General features: G+C 38.6%; 1 protein-coding gene across 1 annotated transcript; it reads left to right on the top strand.

Moving 5' to 3' along the window:
- The first annotated feature begins 832 nt into the window (after positions 1–832).
- On the top strand, positions 833–17,670 carry LOC127427444 (E3 ubiquitin-protein ligase TRIM8-like). The gene is made up of 6 exons (XM_051675055.1): positions 833–2,949; positions 12,348–12,443; positions 12,747–12,980; positions 14,631–14,662; positions 14,800–14,915; positions 15,253–17,670. Exons 1-6 carry the CDS (start codon positions 2,377–2,379, stop codon positions 15,891–15,893), a joined length of 1,692 nt encoding a protein of 563 aa, XP_051531015.1. The 5' UTR covers positions 833–2,376; the 3' UTR covers positions 15,894–17,670.
- Positions 17,671–18,236: the final 566 nt, after the last annotated feature.

Genomic DNA, 18,236 nt, shown 5'->3' with positions numbered 1-18,236 from the left:
TCCCCCCTCATCCATTCCCTGAACTGATCATGTTTTAGTTGATGATAAATCTCTTCTTAAAGGGGCAACAACTGATGCTGAAATCTATTTAATGAATGAATTAAGCGCTATGTACGTTTTTTTATTATTATTATTATTTTTTTTCTTCCTGTGGTAATTATTTATTATTGAAATTATCTCTGAAATTATCTTGGTGAATCCTTTTGCAATTATAACAAGAAGATACCCTTAATTAAATGTGCTGTAAATTCCGCCAGATTTACCCACTGAATTAGACATCCTCCGCTCAACCCCACGCTCTCTCTTCAAAACCCCACCCTCAAAAGACATTTCAGCAACTCAAGATGTATCACGTAAAATGACTGAGAGCCACAGAGCGTTTCTGATTGACAAAAAAGGGCGGGCCGCTAACATGACTCTTTGCAGTGTTTATAGAACATTTATAGAGATTTCTTAAACCAATGTATGCTGAACTTTAAGTGATATTTGTCAAGTAATATGCACATTTTATTTGTGGTATTAAAGCTTGTACAACAACTTTATTTTTTTTTATGTGGGTTATGACCGCATGTAACATTATAAGTGCGAATAATAAAGACCACATGACCATTCGCTGCCTCAATATGAGTCTTTCAGCGGTTCACACTTATGTATCAATTAAACTGGAACAGTGGCATTTTCGATGTCAATGCCCTTTTAAGCTAAGCCCCTCCCCATTCCCCAAAGCCCCTCCTTTTTTGCATGTCAATACAGTGACAAGTCACGTGATTGGCGGATTGGTCATTGGGAGGGGAGGAGCGAGTGTGGGGCTCTGTGTGTATTGAAACTCTGTGCCTGCATTCCAACCCTCATCAAAGCCCGAAAGAGAGCAGAGGGGGAAAGAAACCCATAAATAATACCATGGTGAGATCAGGCCGTGTTGAGGATTGACCTATGGATGCACATTCTCAGGAATCGGCCGCAATAGGATTCGGAAACAGCGAAGAAACGCACGGTTGTAATCTACTTTTGATTTCTTTTAAGCACTAAAGCGCGACCGACAGAGGCTTGATGGGGACCAAACAGAGACGTTTTCTTTTTCATTTTTAAAGAGGCACGCAAGATGGCAGATGACAGAAACCAGTAGCGAGATCGGCTCCGTTTCCCCTTTAAAATACGAAGGACTGTCGGTGTATTTTGGACGTGTATGGGAATAGGACATTAAATATATTTTTATCGTCTTTTTTTCCGCTGGGCCCAAATCAGAGGACATGGAGACTGGCCCAGCGCGATAGGGAAATGATACGAAGTGTTCTAAATGTAGCGTTTGAGGATACGTTCTGAAAAGCAGATTGTTACATGTGGTGTTTCATTCGCTAACGCCTTGTGGAACGCTTTGAAGAGATCAAAGTAAAGGCGCTTGGCAATCTAGTTTTCTCTTTGGAGTTAGGAGTATATTGACTGGTTACATACCAGTGTATGTTTTCTGTATGTCCCTTTGTTATCATGAGGGGGAAGTGTAGTGTTCCCGTAGTCTACACACATACGTGTAATAGTATACATGTTTAGATCGTTATTTTCTTTGAATTGAAAATATAAAGCTACGTTTTTTTGCCGACGTAGATGTGAAAGACGCACATTTTTATATAAAGTGTAATGCACGTATGAGTTATATTGAATGCTCACAGACGTGGTACATTCAGAACGATTATAATCCTCTTTGGGAATAAAATCCATGTCAGACGCTCGCGCTGTATAACTGTAACATTGTCATACATTTAAAAAAGAACGAATACCTCCACGTGAGAATAATAATTAATTTTCACAAGGTTTTACCACACTCTTGCTTGAGGCTGTTCTCGAAAAAAGTCCTATCAACGTGTCTTCACTCAGTAAACCAGGAGCTGTCAGGCAGGTCGTGCAGATGTGTCAGTAGTCTGGATTATTCATAGTCGTCATAGATAAATATTGGGTTTTAATGCTACATATGCGGAATATGAACTACTTTGTTGGCATCTGAAGTCACAAGAAAGAAAAGTCCACTTTGGCAATAACACAAAATTCTCGGGACGCCTACAGTTGACACGAACAAATGAAGAAGTGGGAGGTGTAATTATGTTGGCTTGAGCAAAAAAGTGTGTTGCATGAAAGTATATTCTTTTGGAGTATTAGTACTCTCATTGGTGCAACGTTAAGGCTTCTTAGAACTTTGATAAAAGAAGGCCCTTGTGGTTGACACTCTACCCACCACAATTACCCAGAGACTGACAGAGGAACATGTCTTGATTTTAAAGAACGTACAGAACTTAAAGAAGAACACATCACAGGGTTCTTTTATGCCATTTTGAATATCGTCTATAAAGTTTTAGGCAAGTTGTGCACTCGAAACCCTCGAAGATGGCAGAGAATTGGAAAAACTGTCTTGAGGAGGAGCTTGTATGTCCCATTTGTTTGAATGTCTTCTCTGAGCCAGTTCAGCTCCCGTGCAAACACAACTTCTGCCGCATGTGTATAAATGAGGCCTGGTCGAAAGATACAGGGATGGTTCGCTGTCCAGAGTGCAACCATGCCTACAGCCAAAAACCAACTCTGGAGAAAAACCACAAACTGTCCAATATTGTGGAGAAGTTCAACGCGTTGAACGTTGAGAAGACGCCAGCTGTCTTGCACTGCATCCTGTGTCGTCGTGGTCCTCCACTTCAAGCTCAGAAGGTTTGCCTTAGGTGTAACGCACCCTGCTGCCATTCCCACGTACAGACCCATCTCCAACAACCATCTTCCAATGCTGGACACTTATTGGTGGATGCTGAGGACGTTCGGGCCTGGAGTTGTCCACAGCATGACGAGTATAGACTGTATCATTGTGAAACCGAGCATGTGGCGGTCTGCCAGTACTGCTGCTTCTCCAGATGTGCCACCAACCATGGCCACCCCATGTGCGATATAGAAGTCCGGCGTAATGATATCAGAGTAAGTAGCCACAATGATACTGTTGAAGGAGTTCAATTTTACCAGATACAGATCTGTTTCCTTCTGTCTTGCAGTTGACATCCACACACCACAATGTTCTGTGTTCTGTTTTTAAAAAAAAAAATTTCTTACTTACAGCCTGTGCTTCACTTTTGGACTTGTTTCTTGTGGAGGCGAGTTTTATCAATATAGTTGCTAACTATTCCGGCCCCCTTCCCCCTTTTTACTTCCATTTGAATGATGAACAATTGGGTAGAGCTGCAAACAATATCGACGCTCTCCTCTGGGCTTATCTTCCCAGCGCAGGTGCATCCTTGCATGGCATTTTGGGAAGGGGGAGGACTACGACTGGAGAATTTAATGATGAGTCTTATTTTCTGTGGCACAGATGAGGGAAAAGGCCAGATTTGAATTTAATTTACCCCTAACAAGCCCTGCATTTTTCTTGGCTCGCTACAACAAAATTACCTGAATTTTCCTTTTTTTCATGATCACCAATGCACAATGCTTTAGAAAAGAAATTCTTGATGCTTTTATAGTGATGAGAAGCCAATTCATAAACCTAAAACCAAGCAAAATACTCTATGACAGCTAGATTGTAACTGCTCAGATATTATTGGATACTTAGTACCAATGTCTAAAATATCAAATAAAATACCCCATTTATTTTGAATCGGAGATTGCTAGGAGCTACTTACAGTCCTTTTTTGCAGTAGCATAATGTATATATTAAGGGGTAGAGCCGCCCTTTTATGCCACAGATTTTATTCATGTTCATTTTGGCTGCATAATTTTCTTTTATTCAATATTTCCTTTCTCTGACAATGCTGATGCCATTTCTGTGAGCAGATATGCTGGCAATGACTCCTCAAACTACAAAATAAAACCTGCTATGGTGTAGCCCAGGCTGTTTGAAAGCGAAACCTTGCCAGTGTGTGAGGTTTCGGGACTTCCATAGCTCAATAAGGCTTCTCCCTCACAAGTAGTCTATGAATATGAATCTAATGTGTTAAGCTACATTATCACTTGGTACAGTTAAGTTTACCATCTTTGATGGACACCATTCGGCCTTCCACGTTCATCTGCTACAAGGCAAAATGGTTCTGTCTGGGACTGTAGCTCAGGGTAAGTTTGCTATTGCCTTGTTCACATTGACCTTGGTGGATGAGACGCTGGTTTGAAATGACAGTGATTTTGAGCACCCTACCCCCATTCCCCCTTGAGTGTGGTCCGTCCTGAATGGCAAGCCAGCACCGCTGCCATGAGGTATTCGGCTCCACCCTCCAGGCTTCTGCCGGCAGCCTGAGCTCATCAGTCACTACAATTAGGCCGTGGTCTTAGATCCTAGAGCTTCAAAGACATTCCCTGTCTCCATGAAGTTTTCTGCATCTTGACCTTTCTTCTGTTCCTGATTGTTGATGTAGATAAACACCAATATAATCTGTAAAGGAGTAGATGGTTTAGAACCTCTGTTTTTACTAACCGCACACATAATCTAATGTGTGTGGTTAGTAAAAACAGAGGTTGCCCATTATGTTGCACGTCGGTGAATTTCCAGCTTATCTTAGGTAATTACTCCGTTACAGTTGAAATTAAAGGGATAGTTCACCCAAAAATTACAATTGTCATTTACTCACCCTCATGTTGTTTCAAACCTGTTTGACTTGGTTCTGTGGATCATAAAAGAAGACATAAGGCGGAAATTTAGCCTTGGTCACCATTCACTTTCATTGTGTGTTTCATACAATGAAAGTGAGTTGTGACAGGTTGATATTCTACGTAACGTCTTTTGATCTTGTTTGGAACAACATGAGGGTGAGGAAATATGACAAATTTCTTTTTTGGGTGAACTATCCCAGTTTGTCTTTTTATGTAATCTGCAGTTTAAATTGCTTAAATTGTTTTATTGTCCAGTGGCAGTATAGGTTAAAGGGATAGTTCACCCAAAAATGAAAATTTTCTCATGATTTACTCACCCTCCTGCATCCCAGATGTGTGTGACTTTCTTCTGCAGAACACAAATTAAGATTTTTAGAAGAATATTTCAGCTCTGTAGGTCCATACAATGCAAGTGAATGGGTGACAAAATTTTGAAGCTTCAAAATCCACATAAAGGAGCATAAATGTTATCCATATGACTCCAGTTGTTAAATCCATGTTTTTAGAAGCAATATGATAGGTGTGGATGAAAAACATCAATATTTAAGTCATAAATTCTCCCCCCTGCCCAATAGGGGGCGATATACATGAAGGATGTGAATCACCAAAAACAGGAGAAAGTGAAGGAGAAGGGACTTCAATATTGATCTGTTTTTCTCCCACACCTATCACATCACTTCTGATGATGTGGATTTACCCCCAGAGTTGTCTGGAGTACTTTTATGTTGCCCTTATCTGGATTTTGGAGTTTTGAATGGCACCCATTCACTTGCATTGTATAGATCTACAGAGCTGAAATATTCTTCTAAAAACCTTTGTTTTCAGCCAATGAAAGAAAGTGATGCACAGCTGGGATGGCATGAGGGTGAGTAAATGATGAGAAAATTTTCATTTTTGGGTGAACTAACCCTTTAAATACAGCTCCAGATGGCTTTAAATAATGTAACGTTTGGGGAATGGAGAGAGGTTAATGTAGCCTCTATTCAGAATTCACCAAAAACTAATTCCCTGCTAAATTCACAAGAAAAGCAGTTGATGCACATACAAGATAAAAGCGCTGAGACTTGATTCACATGCACCGCAAAAACAAGTTGTCCTTTTACTCTGTACCTTTTGATTGTGGATCCAATTTGTCAAACACTCAGCAAACAAAATCTGTTGAAAGGGACCGGTTTGTCTGCACCTATCATCGACAGTGATTGATGTAGTTCATTTGGCACCGAGGGTACAGTCAGCTGTTATAAGGGTCTGTCAGACGGTGTGATTGAAGATCATTAGTTTGCAGCGCATCTCTCTTTGGGTCTTGCGTTTGTCCTGTACTGCTGCATTCTGAAGTCTGACATTGACTCCCTTTGTTTTTGGTCTATCTGACATGAATCAAAATCATATCACAGCATTACTCGCTAGAAGGGCTGGGCGATATACAGTTGTGCTCAAAAGTTTGCATACCCTTGGAGAATTGGTAATATATGTACCATTTTTAAAGAAAACATGAGTGAGCAGGCAAAACACATTTCTTTTATTTCTTATGGGATTCATATTCAACTGTAGGGTATAACAGAATGGAACAATCTTAAAACAAAACATGGCAACAAAGAAAAAAATGAAATGACCCCTGTTCAAAAGTCTGCATACCCTTAGTTCTTAATACTGTGTATTGCCCCCATTAGCATCAATGACAGCATGCAGTCTTTTGTAATAGTTGCCTATGAGGCCCCAAATTCTTGCAGGTGGTATAGCTGCCCATTTGTCTTGGCAAAATGCCTCCAGGTCATGCAAAGTCTTTGGTCGTCTTGCATGAACCGCACGTTTGAGATCTCCCCAGAGTGGCTCGATGATATTAAGGTCAGGAGACTGTGATGGCCACTCCAGAACCTTCACCTTTTTCTGCTGTAACCACTGGAGGGTCAACTTTGCCTTGTGCTTAGTCCAAGAGCGTCCTATGTGCAGCTCTCGTGAAGAAGAATGCAAATTGTCTGCCAGTATTTTCTGATATCATGCTGCATTCATCTTGCCATCAATTTTCACAAGATTGCCCATGCCTTTAGAGCTCACACACCCCCAAAACATCAGTGAGCCACTACCATGCTTCACATTGGGGATGGTATTCTTTTCACTATAGGCCTGGTTGACCCCTCTCCAAACATAGCACTTCTGGTTGTGAACATAAAGCTCTATTTTGGTCTCGTCACTCCAAATTACAGTGTGCCAGAAGCTGTGAGGCGTGTCGAGGTGTTGTTGGGTATATTGTAACCAGGCTTTTTTGTGGCATTGGCGCAGTAAAGGCTTCTTTCTGGCAACTCGACCATGCAGCCCATTTTTGTTCAAGTATCGTCGCACTGTGCTCCTTGAAACAACCACACCGTCTTTTTCCAGAGCAGCCTGTATTTCTCCTGAGGTTACCTGTGGGTTTTTCTTTGTATCCCGAACAATTCTTCTGGCAGTTGTGGCTGAAATCTTTTTTGGTCTACCTGACCTTGGCTTGGTATCAAGAGATCCCAGAATTTTCCACTTCTTAATAAGTGATTGCATTTTCAAGGCTTTGGATATCTTTTTATATCCTTTTCCATCTTTATAATGTTCCATTACCTTGTTACGCAGGTCTTTTGACAGTTCTTTTCTGCTCCCCATGGCTCAGTATCTAGCCTGCTCAGTGCATCCACATGAGAGCTAACAAACTCATTGACTATTTATACACAGACACTAATTGCAATTTAAAAAGCCACAGGTGTGGGAAATTAACCTTTAATTGCCATTTAAACCTGTGTGTGTCACCTTGTGTGTCTGTAACAAGGCCAAACATTCAAGGGTATGTAAACTTTTGATCAGGGACATTTGGGTGATTTCTGTTATCATTAGGATTTAAAAAGGAGCCAAAAAACTATGTGATAATAAATGGCTTCATATGATCACTATCCTTAAATAAAAGACCAAAATTTCACAATTTCTGCCAGGGTATGCAAACTTTTGAGCACAGCTGTAGCTAAAAATATATTTCTTTATACAAGGGTGATTTGCCAGCCACTGGCTGGTAAATTTTCAGATCTCACTCACCAGTAGTTGAGTTGTATAGTGGCGAAGAAGTTCAGCACAGAAATCCTTTCACTGCATTTAAGAGAGTAAATGTTTGTTCTGACTCATTCGGTGTAATGAGTGTCCAAAGATAAGATCCATGCAATCCATTTGTTATTGAATAATGTCTCTTTTAATACCCTTTTTTGTTCTTTACAGTCAGTTGTTGACCAAAAACAACGAAAATAGAAGCATGTAATCATATTCACATAGAAGCCATGCGACTCCACTGTAGTTAAAGATGAGGTATGTTATTCCTGCAACATTAGCACAACCAAACGGAGTTCCAGCCCCCAACTCATGCCATTGGTTGAGTAACAATGTTTTGGGCGGCTCTAAGTGGGTCGCTCAAAACAAACAGTGAAAATTTCAGAGTGCCACAGAAAGACAGTGCTTACAGTTTTTGAGAAAATGTACCTGTGAATGGCTTACTTATAGTTGTCTCTTTATATTAAGCTTGGATAGGAGAAAGTATTTTAACACAGAAAAAGTTACAAACATCAGCTTTATTATGTGCTCAACCAAAACTCTTCTGAGAGACGCTCACCGAGCTACCACTATTTTAAAAGATAGTATTGATTTAGCACGTTTTACAATGTACTTGTAAATAGTAAAAATTATGCATGTAAATAATAAACGTCTATAAAATAAAAACAACAATATATAAAATAAATGCAATATAATATATGCAGTTTTTTTTAACTTGTAACAATATACATAATAAATATATGCAATTTCAAGACATCATATTTATTGATGGAATATACACTGGCAGCCAAAAGTTTGGAATAATGTACAGATTTTGCTCTTATGGAAAGAAATTGGTACTTTTATTCACCAAAGTGGCATTCAACTGATCACAATGTATAGTCAGGACATTAATAACGTGAAAAATTACTATTACAATAAAAAAAAAAACTTAAACTACTTCAAAGAGCTCTCATCAGAAAATCCTCCACGTGCAGCAATGACAGCTTTGCAGATCCTTGGCATTCTAGCCATCAGTTTGTCCAGATACTCAGGTGACATTTCACCCCATGCTTCCTGTAGCACTTGCCATAGATGTGGCTGTCTTGTCGGGCACTTCTCATGCACCTTAAAGTCTAGCTGATCCCACAAAAGCTCAGTGGGGTTAAGATCCATAACACTCTTTTCCAATTATCTGTTGTCCAATGTCTGTGTTTCTTTGCCCACTCTAACCTTTTCTTTTTGTTTTTCTGTTTCAAAAGTGGCTTTTTCTTTGCAATTCTTCCCATAAGGCCTGCACCCCTGAGTCTTCTCGTTACTGTTGTACATGAAACTGGTGTTGAGCGGGTAGAATTCAATGAAGCTGTCAGCTGAGGACATGTGAGGCGTCTATTTCTCAAACTAGAGTCTCTGATGTACTTATCCTCTTGTTTAGTTGTACATCTAGCCTTCCACATCTCTTTCTGTTCTTGTTAGAGCCAGTTGTCCTTTGTCTTTGAAGACTGTAGTGTACACCTTTGTATGAAATCTTCAGTTTTTTGGCAGTTTCAAGCATTGTATAGCCTTCATTCCTCAAAACAATGATTGACTGATGAGTTTCTAGAGAAAGCTGTTTCTTTTTTGCCATTTTTGACATAATATTGACCTTAAGACATGCCAGTCTATCGCATACTGTGGCAACTCAAAAACAAACACAAAGACAATGTTAAGCTTAATTTAATGAACCAAATAGCTTTCAACTGTGTTTGATATAATGGCAAGTGATTTTCTGGTACCAAATTAGCAATTTAGCATGATTACTCAAGGATAAGGTGTTGGAGTGATGGCTGCTGGAAATGGGGCCTGTCTAGATTTGATCAAAAATATTTTTTCAAATAGTGATGGTGCTGTTTTTTACATCAGTAATGTCCTGACTATACTTTGTGATCAAATGAATGCCACTTTGATGAATTAAAGTTCCAAGTTCCTTCTGAAACAGTAAAATCTGTCCATGATTCCAAACTTTTGGCTGCCAGTGTATAGATTTGTGATAAACTAATGATAAAAAAAATTTGTAAAATCAATATTTTTGTAATGTACCAAGTTAGAATACATTCCTACTTGCATAATTAGCATTATTAGCTGCAAATTTCTTCATATGTAAGCAAAATGGAAATTATAACTGAAATAAACCCAAATAAATTGGATATGAAACAGGGAATCTGTATCAATACCAGCCCCAGTCTTAACGCTTTCATAGTTGCAAAACGAAGGAATCAGGAAACTAATCTAATGACATGCTCTCTTATGCAGTAAAACACATGAAAATAATTGTGATATTCACAGTGTTGCTTGATTTTGTACTGCCTTTGCGAATATACTGTTTTATGAATATTAAATATGTTACCCAGCCCTACTGGCTGTTATAAATGTTATAAAACAGCTAAAATGAAAGACTTAACAATACCTGTTTTGTGTACGCTTTATCCAGCAATTGAGGTTATTAAAATTTGATGCCATGCTACTGAATTAGACATGGCCTCAGTCAACTTTGGCAGCACAACCCCTGTTTTCCGCCTGTAAGATTTTGAGCATAAGTGGCTTGGTATGGTTAAGGTTTGTCCTCTTTCTACAGGAAGCAGTTTTATCTGCGAGCTAGCCTGTTTTCATTACAGAGCTTTGCTCCAAAATACACACTCGCAGGGTCAATGTGATTTGTCTCTGCCTTGGACGCAGACAAAGGCAAAATGGGGAAAGACAGTGTGAAGTGAGTCTTGGTTGGTCTTTCTCTCCTCTATTGCTGTCTTTCGTTCTCCTCCTCCTTTTTCATCCCTCATATTCCCCTCTGAATTTACAGATATGAAAAAAAAGAGCTTTGTTGCCATGACAGCACCCCCACCTTCTCTTCTGTGGCTGCCTCTTGCATGAGGCGGTTGTTTAATTAAAACTAATTTGGTTTGTTCCTTAGGTACCCCTGAACTTCTTTCAGGCATCGCAAGTCGTTTGTTGATTGTGTTCTTCCTTTGTTTGCCATTGAAAATGAAAGGAAAATAATTTCATTCCTCTTCAGTCACCAGTCATTCTATGTTGGGGCCTTGACAATTGCATTCATTGGAAAGAAAAGGAAATACAGGAAGTTAGCAAACTTTTGTGCCATCATAACAGAAGAGACTTTTATATTTTTTACATCAGAACAGAAGCCTTGCTCTCATATTCTTTATGTTGGAACAGCTTTTTTTAAAAAAAAGCAGAATATGCTAGTTAATCTGTATATTTAATTTCTTATATTATTGTTTTCTAGCAATAAAATAAGTCTGAAAATGTTTCAGGAATCCTTAGTTAATAGTTTGAACTGAAAATGAATTAATATTCATGATTTACTAATCATCGACCATTGAGTTTCCTAAAGTCATTGGACTAGTTTTGTTATCCTTCCATGTCCTCTCTGATTTAAACTGTAGCAAAAATGTTAGAGTTGGAGGTGGAAAACTCTGTTTCAGTTAATCGATTCAAAGCTCTTAATTCAACGATTCATTTGCATCATCACTCAAATATGTTCTTGGCAGCATCAAAATGTGGCATTTTTAAAAACGAAATAATTTTTTTCTTTTTTTTTTTGGTAAATGATGGTAAATTTAGCTGTTAGGCTAAAAATTTTCTGATTATAATGGCTCGTCATTGCACATTAGTCTCATCCTATATATTTCTCAACACAGCTTTTGTAAAGTGTGAGCGGCAAGGTAACTTAAAGGGGGTCGCACACAGGACGTGTCTGGCAGATAACATGGTGTGTTCTAAAAGTAGAAACTGTTATTTTCTGTGAAGGTACGCATACCGCTGCCACCACTCGGCATCTGTTGGCGGCGACCAGCTACGACTCGGAAGCTTCTTAAAATTCTGCAGCGCCACAGTGTACAACTCGCTTTAAATTAGACCCAAATCATTATCAAAGTACATGGATTATTTACTCTAGCCATCACTGGATGATTTATTGTGTATATGTATCTTTCTTATAGCCTATACCCAATGTACTTTCAGTTACAAGTTTTTTATTTATTTTTATTTATTTTTTTTGTGGTTTGACAGCTTGAATGAAACCTATTCATGGTTACATGCAGATAAATTGCATAATAAGCATTGCCATTTCTAATCACTCAGTTTATACACCAGTTTCATACACTAACCTGCAAACTCATCAACGTCACTTTCACTTTTTAAGAAAATAAAAACCTTTAACTTGTGTGTATGGTGACTAGATTCACAACTTTGGACTGCCACCTGCACCGCAGGCATTATCCTTCAGTATTAAGTGCAGTAAATGTTATATCACCCCCTTGTGGTCTCCCAAAGCTATTACGTCAGACTACATTAAAAGGAAGGCCAACTGATGGTGAATTGGAAAACACACAAATCAGGCTTCTAATTTAAGTCAGCTAATGTTAATATATTGATATTCAAAAATGTATCAAGAAAATAACGTGCCTATCAGTAATCAATGTATCGATATTTTATGACATTATATCTATGTCATATGACATTTATGACATAGATGCAGTATATCTCAATTGAATATCGGCGAAACATACTGCCGAAACATATTGAGAAATCATTAGCTAGATCGCCCAGCCAAAAATACACTTTTAATTTTGATGCAAAGTTCGTCAGTCAGATCTTAGAATAGAAAAATGGTATCAAACTAACTATATCTTTTTATCTTTCAGCAAATGCTGATTAAACAGCAGGATCGGATTGAGGACCGGGTTCAAGACATAGAGGAGCAACTCTACAAACTAGAATCTGACAAATGTCTCCTGGAAGTAAGTTCTTTTCATACATTGACAACTAAAACATAATAGCAGAACAGTTGTATCTTTTGCTCTGCGAGCTTTAAAAGTGTCAACTTTTTTTTTTTATCTAGGCCACTCTTCCTATTAGAGTGATTAATGACCACATTAGTACATCTGTACAGGTTTGAGATAAAGGTTGTGCCTCGTTTTCATGCCATTAAAAAAATCCAGCTCCCTTAGTGGTTCTTCCTAACTTACCGAATAGAATCGGATGCAGTTATGGTAAGATTTGAAAAATAATGTATGGTTTTGTGCTGATCTGTGGAACCTCAGGACAAAGTGCAACACCTGAAGGAGGAGGTGCAGCTGCAGTATCAGAAGATGCAGCAGCTCTTAGAGGAAGATCTGGGGAAGACCCTGGAGGTTCTGGATAAGGCCCATTCCAAGTTCTGCCAGGATAACTCGGCACAGGCCCTCCAGCTTCATCAGAAACAGCAGGAGGCCAAGAAGCTGCTCAGCTCCATCCAGATGGTTTTTGATAAGGCAGAGGACATCGGTTTTATGAAGGTGACTCGATTTGTATTGCCGTTGTCACTTCTATATGGTCTGTGTTTGTTATAAATGGTGACATTTAGCAGCGTTTTAAAGTGCCTTTGTCTCCTGTCATGGCAAGGATGATGAAGAGTATTTTTCTGCCAGGCTCTTATGGTTGAACTCTGATTTATTACCAGCTATAACAGTGTAATAGTGTACAAAGATGCCAAAGAATTATTATTTTTGGCCCCATTTGGAATAGGCATCTATTTTTCATTTGCTGGGCACACAGTTCACATTTATGGAATCCAGGAAATATTAAGTTTATTTATTTCATTTTCAGTTTTGATTTCATTGTGTAGATTTACGGATGTAGAATCGGATTCAGTTACTCATTCTTCCCAAGATAAACTATATGATTGTATTTTAGAGACTTTTCACTGTTGCCCGTTTCCCTCCAAGACTCAATATTGGAGTGTGACATTTTATTTTTTTTATTTTTTTTAAATTATTATTATATATTCTTATTTTGGGCATTCTAATAAACATCATTATTCCTCATTACCACTAAAAATCTAAATCAAATGCTTACCATGTTACACATGAACAATTTCCATTGGTTTTTGTCTAGCATTGTTAGAAATTAAGTAGTCTAGGCAGCATGCCCTTGGACTGCCCACAGTCCATTCACTGACTGTCTGATGCATATTGCATTCACAACTAGAAGACTCTTGTGAAAAAGTTCCAATTAGATTTCCCAACAGCAATACAACTTCCAGGAGTTGGGGTGCACAGGTTTTTATCAGTATGGCAGGAAATAAAATGGCTAAAATGTGTTTAAAAGGCACAGGGTTGATGTTATGAGTGCTAATCACTGGATTTTGCCAAAGTTTGCCAGGTTTGTGACTTCAAATGTTTTGAAAGATACTTGAAAGTAAACCGTATAGAAATATAGATTCCACTTAGTTTTCTGTCTGTGAAATAATCAGTAGTTATTACTTTTGGAATTTTGTTCAGGTCATATGGAGTAACCCTGACAAAACTTCTTAATATTCTTGACTCAAAAATTCATGGTATTTGGAAAACTTTTTTTTTTTTTTTTTTAGTTTAAAAATGAATAATTAATATAGATATGTCTATATTTATTTATGTCAAACTCTTTTATTTATGTGTTTATAAGTTTTAAATAATTTATAATTAAGTTGTGTACACTCAAAGTGCAAAGTTTTTTTAATAACTTTAACTTAATGGTTGCACCACATGACATTTTTAAAGTCATGAAATACATTTTTTGTAGAAAATGCTATAAATGTTTTAAAAAAATATTATGAAAGCAACATAAAAAAAATAAACGTCTATGATCTTGACACGTGTTTTAAACTAGTTTGTTTTAATAGATTTCTAATTTTTATGACCTCGGACAACCTTATTCGTCAGTGACACATAACTGTTCGCAAAGACTGCCATAGCATATTTTGAATGATTCTATTATTGTAGTATCATCTATTTCAGAATTTCCCACCCCTAACATGTCTGTCAGACAGGCTCCTCCTTTCTAAGTAGGCAGTGTTTGGCCAGAATAAGCTGCAAAATGTGGCTATGCAAGACTAGAAATTAGAAATGTATTCTGATGTTGAAATCTTATTACAACACTAATAAATGGCTTTGTTTCTTTCTTTTTAGAATACCAAGTCTGTGAAGATACTAATGGACAGGTGAATCAGCAGTGCACTCCACCATAGACTAGTTTTAATAACTGATTCAATATCATATGTTTCATTAGTCCTCATTCCAGGCCCGTTATTGCATAAGTGTAAACATTAGTATATGTGATAAATTTTTTTGATTATAGGTCTCAGTCATATGTGGGCAGCACATTGTCACCATACAAAGTGGGCAGCCTCAACTCCAAACTCTTCCTGTCAGAGATCTCTAAAAGAGAGAAAAACCTCTGCAAGATGCTGGAAGGTATTTCTGAAATAATTACATTAATTTTAAAATGAAAAGTAAAGTGTGAAACTTCTGCACTAAATAGAATTGCAAAAAAAATGAGGTCACAAACAAGTTTCAAACACTCTGCTATTGTTCAATTGAGCTCATGATGTTGGTTGAGTCAGTGTTATGTCATGCTACTCAAACAAACAGATAACAATTCCGTTTGGTACCACTAGTGGCCCAGAAATATCATCTTTCACCTTCAATAATTAACCATTGCTACAATTAAAATTGTTTATATCCTAATCTCACCATTCTTACCCTCTCTTGTTCTTCCTTCTTGTCCTTTTCTCATTCCCTCTTGTTTCAGCTCCATTCAGTGCTCCTGCAAACTTTTTCCAGAGTATCCCAGCATACCTGTGCGAAAAGCGCAGGCATTCCGTGGCGTTCCCTGAAGGAAGCGGAAGCAGCCGAGCAGGCGCTAGCTTCATGGACTCTTCCTCTTCATCAGGCCCTGCAGCCGCTAAGCAACCGTGCCTGAGTCTCACTCAGGGCTCTGCCCCGGGCGAGGGCCAATCCTCCCAGCAAGCTCTAGGGCCTTGCAGCTCCGTCCAGCACGGAAGCAGCAGCTCAGCCTCTGGCTCTCAACCATTACAGCACTCCACTTCGGTGTTCCCTCACTCCCATTACCCAAACAGCAGCGCCTCTCAGCTGCCCCAATACGGAGCACGGAAGATCCTGATGTGCACCGTTGATAACTGTTACTGCTCAGGGGTACCCTCCGTGTCCAACCACCGTGGGCATCCGCCCTACCCTCGCTCCAGTTCCTTCCCCTGGTCAGTGAGCTCGCAGGAGTACTCGCACGCCCCTTTGCCCTCCACCCCCGCCATGTCCCAGCCTCTCCAGAGCCTGTCCATGCGCGACTGGATTGATGCCTCGCAGTCGCACAGGCACACTGACTTCTACAGCCTGTACGGCCAGTCTTCCACCAAGCATTATGTCACCAGTTAACCTTTGCTCCAGTGACTGCTTCCAGTCACCAGATGGGACGTATTTTTCCGCTGAGACATGTCTTAAAGGAATAGTTCACCCAAAAAATGAAAAGTCATACATTCTAAACTTGAATGGCTTTCTTTTTTCTGTGGAACACAAAAGAGAAAATGTAAAAAATCTTCACGTGGCTTTTTGTCAGATAATGAAAATGAAAAGTGACCCTGATAGTATAAGTCAACATAACTTCTGAAAGAGATCATGCGGTCACATTTTGCGATTAATGGATGGAAATATAAGTTATTCACTTCCAAATACAATAATTTGTGTTTCACTGAAGGAAGAAAGTCACATGTGTTTTAAGTGACATTAGGGTGAGTAAATGATGAGAATTTTCATTTTGGGGTGATCTGTTCTTTTAACAAGTTGCATGTGGGGCATTTTGTAAACAGATCTTATCAATCATTTAGAATGAACTTCGATGAACTGCTGAAATCTGAAAGCAGTAAAAGTTAATATCACAAAGTCAAGCATAGCTTTGCACATTATTTAGGCACTAATGGTGTTGAGCTTATGTACCATGAATGCAAGTTGCTCTTCTTAAAATAACACTCACTGTTTGCAAGAGATTCCAAAAAAACGACGGATGCTGTCATCTGCTGAATCATCAGTAATGTTGCACTTGCAAAACTCCAAATTTTTGCAAGTACTGTTGATTCATTCAGTGAAACAATGGAAATCAGCAGTAAAATGATTAACTCAGCTTTTAATGAAATGTACTGTCACTTAAAGCAATTTACTGTTGAGAGAATTGTCGCCCACAAACTTTTATTAACTTCACATGGTTGTCATTTATTAGAAAACCCACGTGAAACATGGGCAAAAACTCTGTATAGTTTTCCTAGCCTTCCATATTTCAGCCTTCTTTTTGTTTAAATTGGTAGTCTGTGGTCTTTTAATTCATCACAAAAAGCACAAGCACATGTGTTAGCTCAGATCTAAAGTGAATTTTGTGACTGTTTTAACAGATATGCTAGGAAAATCAAACAGCACAGCATTGTCATCGTTGCCATTGTTCGTTTTGCTTGAACTTCCCTACTGAACGCAGCTTTCAATGGAAATGCCCTTCACCTTGGTTCGTGGTCCTCTGGTGCTTCATAGGCTTCCAAAGAAACAGGCCTTGACCAGTTCGAGAACGCACACCACCCACAACATTGAGTCTGGTTTTCCATCCAGACGGCACTGTCTCTGTCTCACGCCCATCAAAGCTACAGAAATGCTCCCCTTTACATCCTGTATGTTAAACGCAGGATATATTGGTTTCACATTCTTTCATTTATACATGGCTTCTCATTATATCTGACTCAATGGCAGCTTTAGCACTATCGTGTCAGTCGAAGACGAAATGGCCTGTGTGGCATCTGCATTTGCTGTCAATGCTGTAATTGTTCTTCCTTGTGTTACATGCTGTTTCCGGCTCTGAGCAACAGAGCCTCTGGGTTCCTGTTTGTTCCTGAGTGCATGTGGAAAAGAGTTTATGAGCACTTGTAGAAAAATAATAAAACTGCTAGAAGTTATAAAAAGACTTTTGAAACAGGGAATACATTTTTTTTTTTCTTTCTTTTTTGGAACATGTTATGTAAAAGAGACATTGACCAATGAGCGTTACGAAACTAACTTAAAACTGGGGATAAAATAGAGATGAAGATTTTCTGTTGTAAATATTTTGTGAAATGAAAAAGAAAGACATGTAATTTGAAAAGAACCTGGTTCAAAATAAATGCTAATTTCAAAAATGCTTTGAAATTCAAATGTGCATGTCTTAAATATGCCAGGTCATACCTGATATTTGTGTATAGCATGTAGCATTTACAGTCTTTTACACACAACCTACACAAGTGAGTTTTTTTTATTTTATTTAAAGGAATATTCCGGGTTCAGTACAAGTTAAGCTCAATTGACAGCATTTGTGGCATAATGTTAAGACATTAAAATACTCACTGTTTCAAAAATATAGCCACAAGATGTAAACCAAATGCATGTTAATTTAATTTATCACACATTTGCACATATACAGTGAAATTCTTTTTTTCACATATCCCAGCTAAGCTGGGGTCAGAGTGCAGGGTCAGCTATGATATGGCACCTCTTGAGCAGATAGGGTCAAGGGCCTTGCTCAAGGGCCCAACAGTGGCATCTTGGTGGTGCTGGGGCTTGAACCCCTGATCTTCTGATCAGTAACCCAGAGCCTTAACTGCTGAGCCAGTGCTGCCCCTAACATGATTGTAGTGTGATAAAATAAAATACTTTCTGTATAAAGTTATATTTAATTTTACAACTTCGTTGCCATGTCAGCAATTTAAA

This window comes from Myxocyprinus asiaticus, chromosome 36 (genome assembly GCF_019703515.2).
Source record: "Myxocyprinus asiaticus isolate MX2 ecotype Aquarium Trade chromosome 36, UBuf_Myxa_2, whole genome shotgun sequence".
NCBI classification, from domain to species: Eukaryota; Metazoa; Chordata; class Actinopteri; order Cypriniformes; family Catostomidae; genus Myxocyprinus; species Myxocyprinus asiaticus.
This window is presented reverse-complemented; position numbering and strand designations above follow the sequence as displayed.

What these genes read in the sequence shown, in the direction of transcription:
- LOC127427444 (XM_051675055.1), top strand. Translation starts at nt 2,377, where the DNA reads ATGGCAGAGAATTGGAAAAACTGTCTTGAGGAGGAGCTTGTATGTCCC. An exon ending in CTGACAAATGTCTCCTGGAA is followed by an intron (nt 12,444 to 12,746) that starts GTAAGTTCTTTT and finishes GTGGAACCTCAG; the next exon opens with GACAAAGTGCAACACCTGAA. An exon ending in CCTCTGCAAGATGCTGGAAG is followed by an intron (nt 14,916 to 15,252) that starts GTATTTCTGAAA and finishes CTCTTGTTTCAG; the next exon opens with CTCCATTCAGTGCTCCTGCA.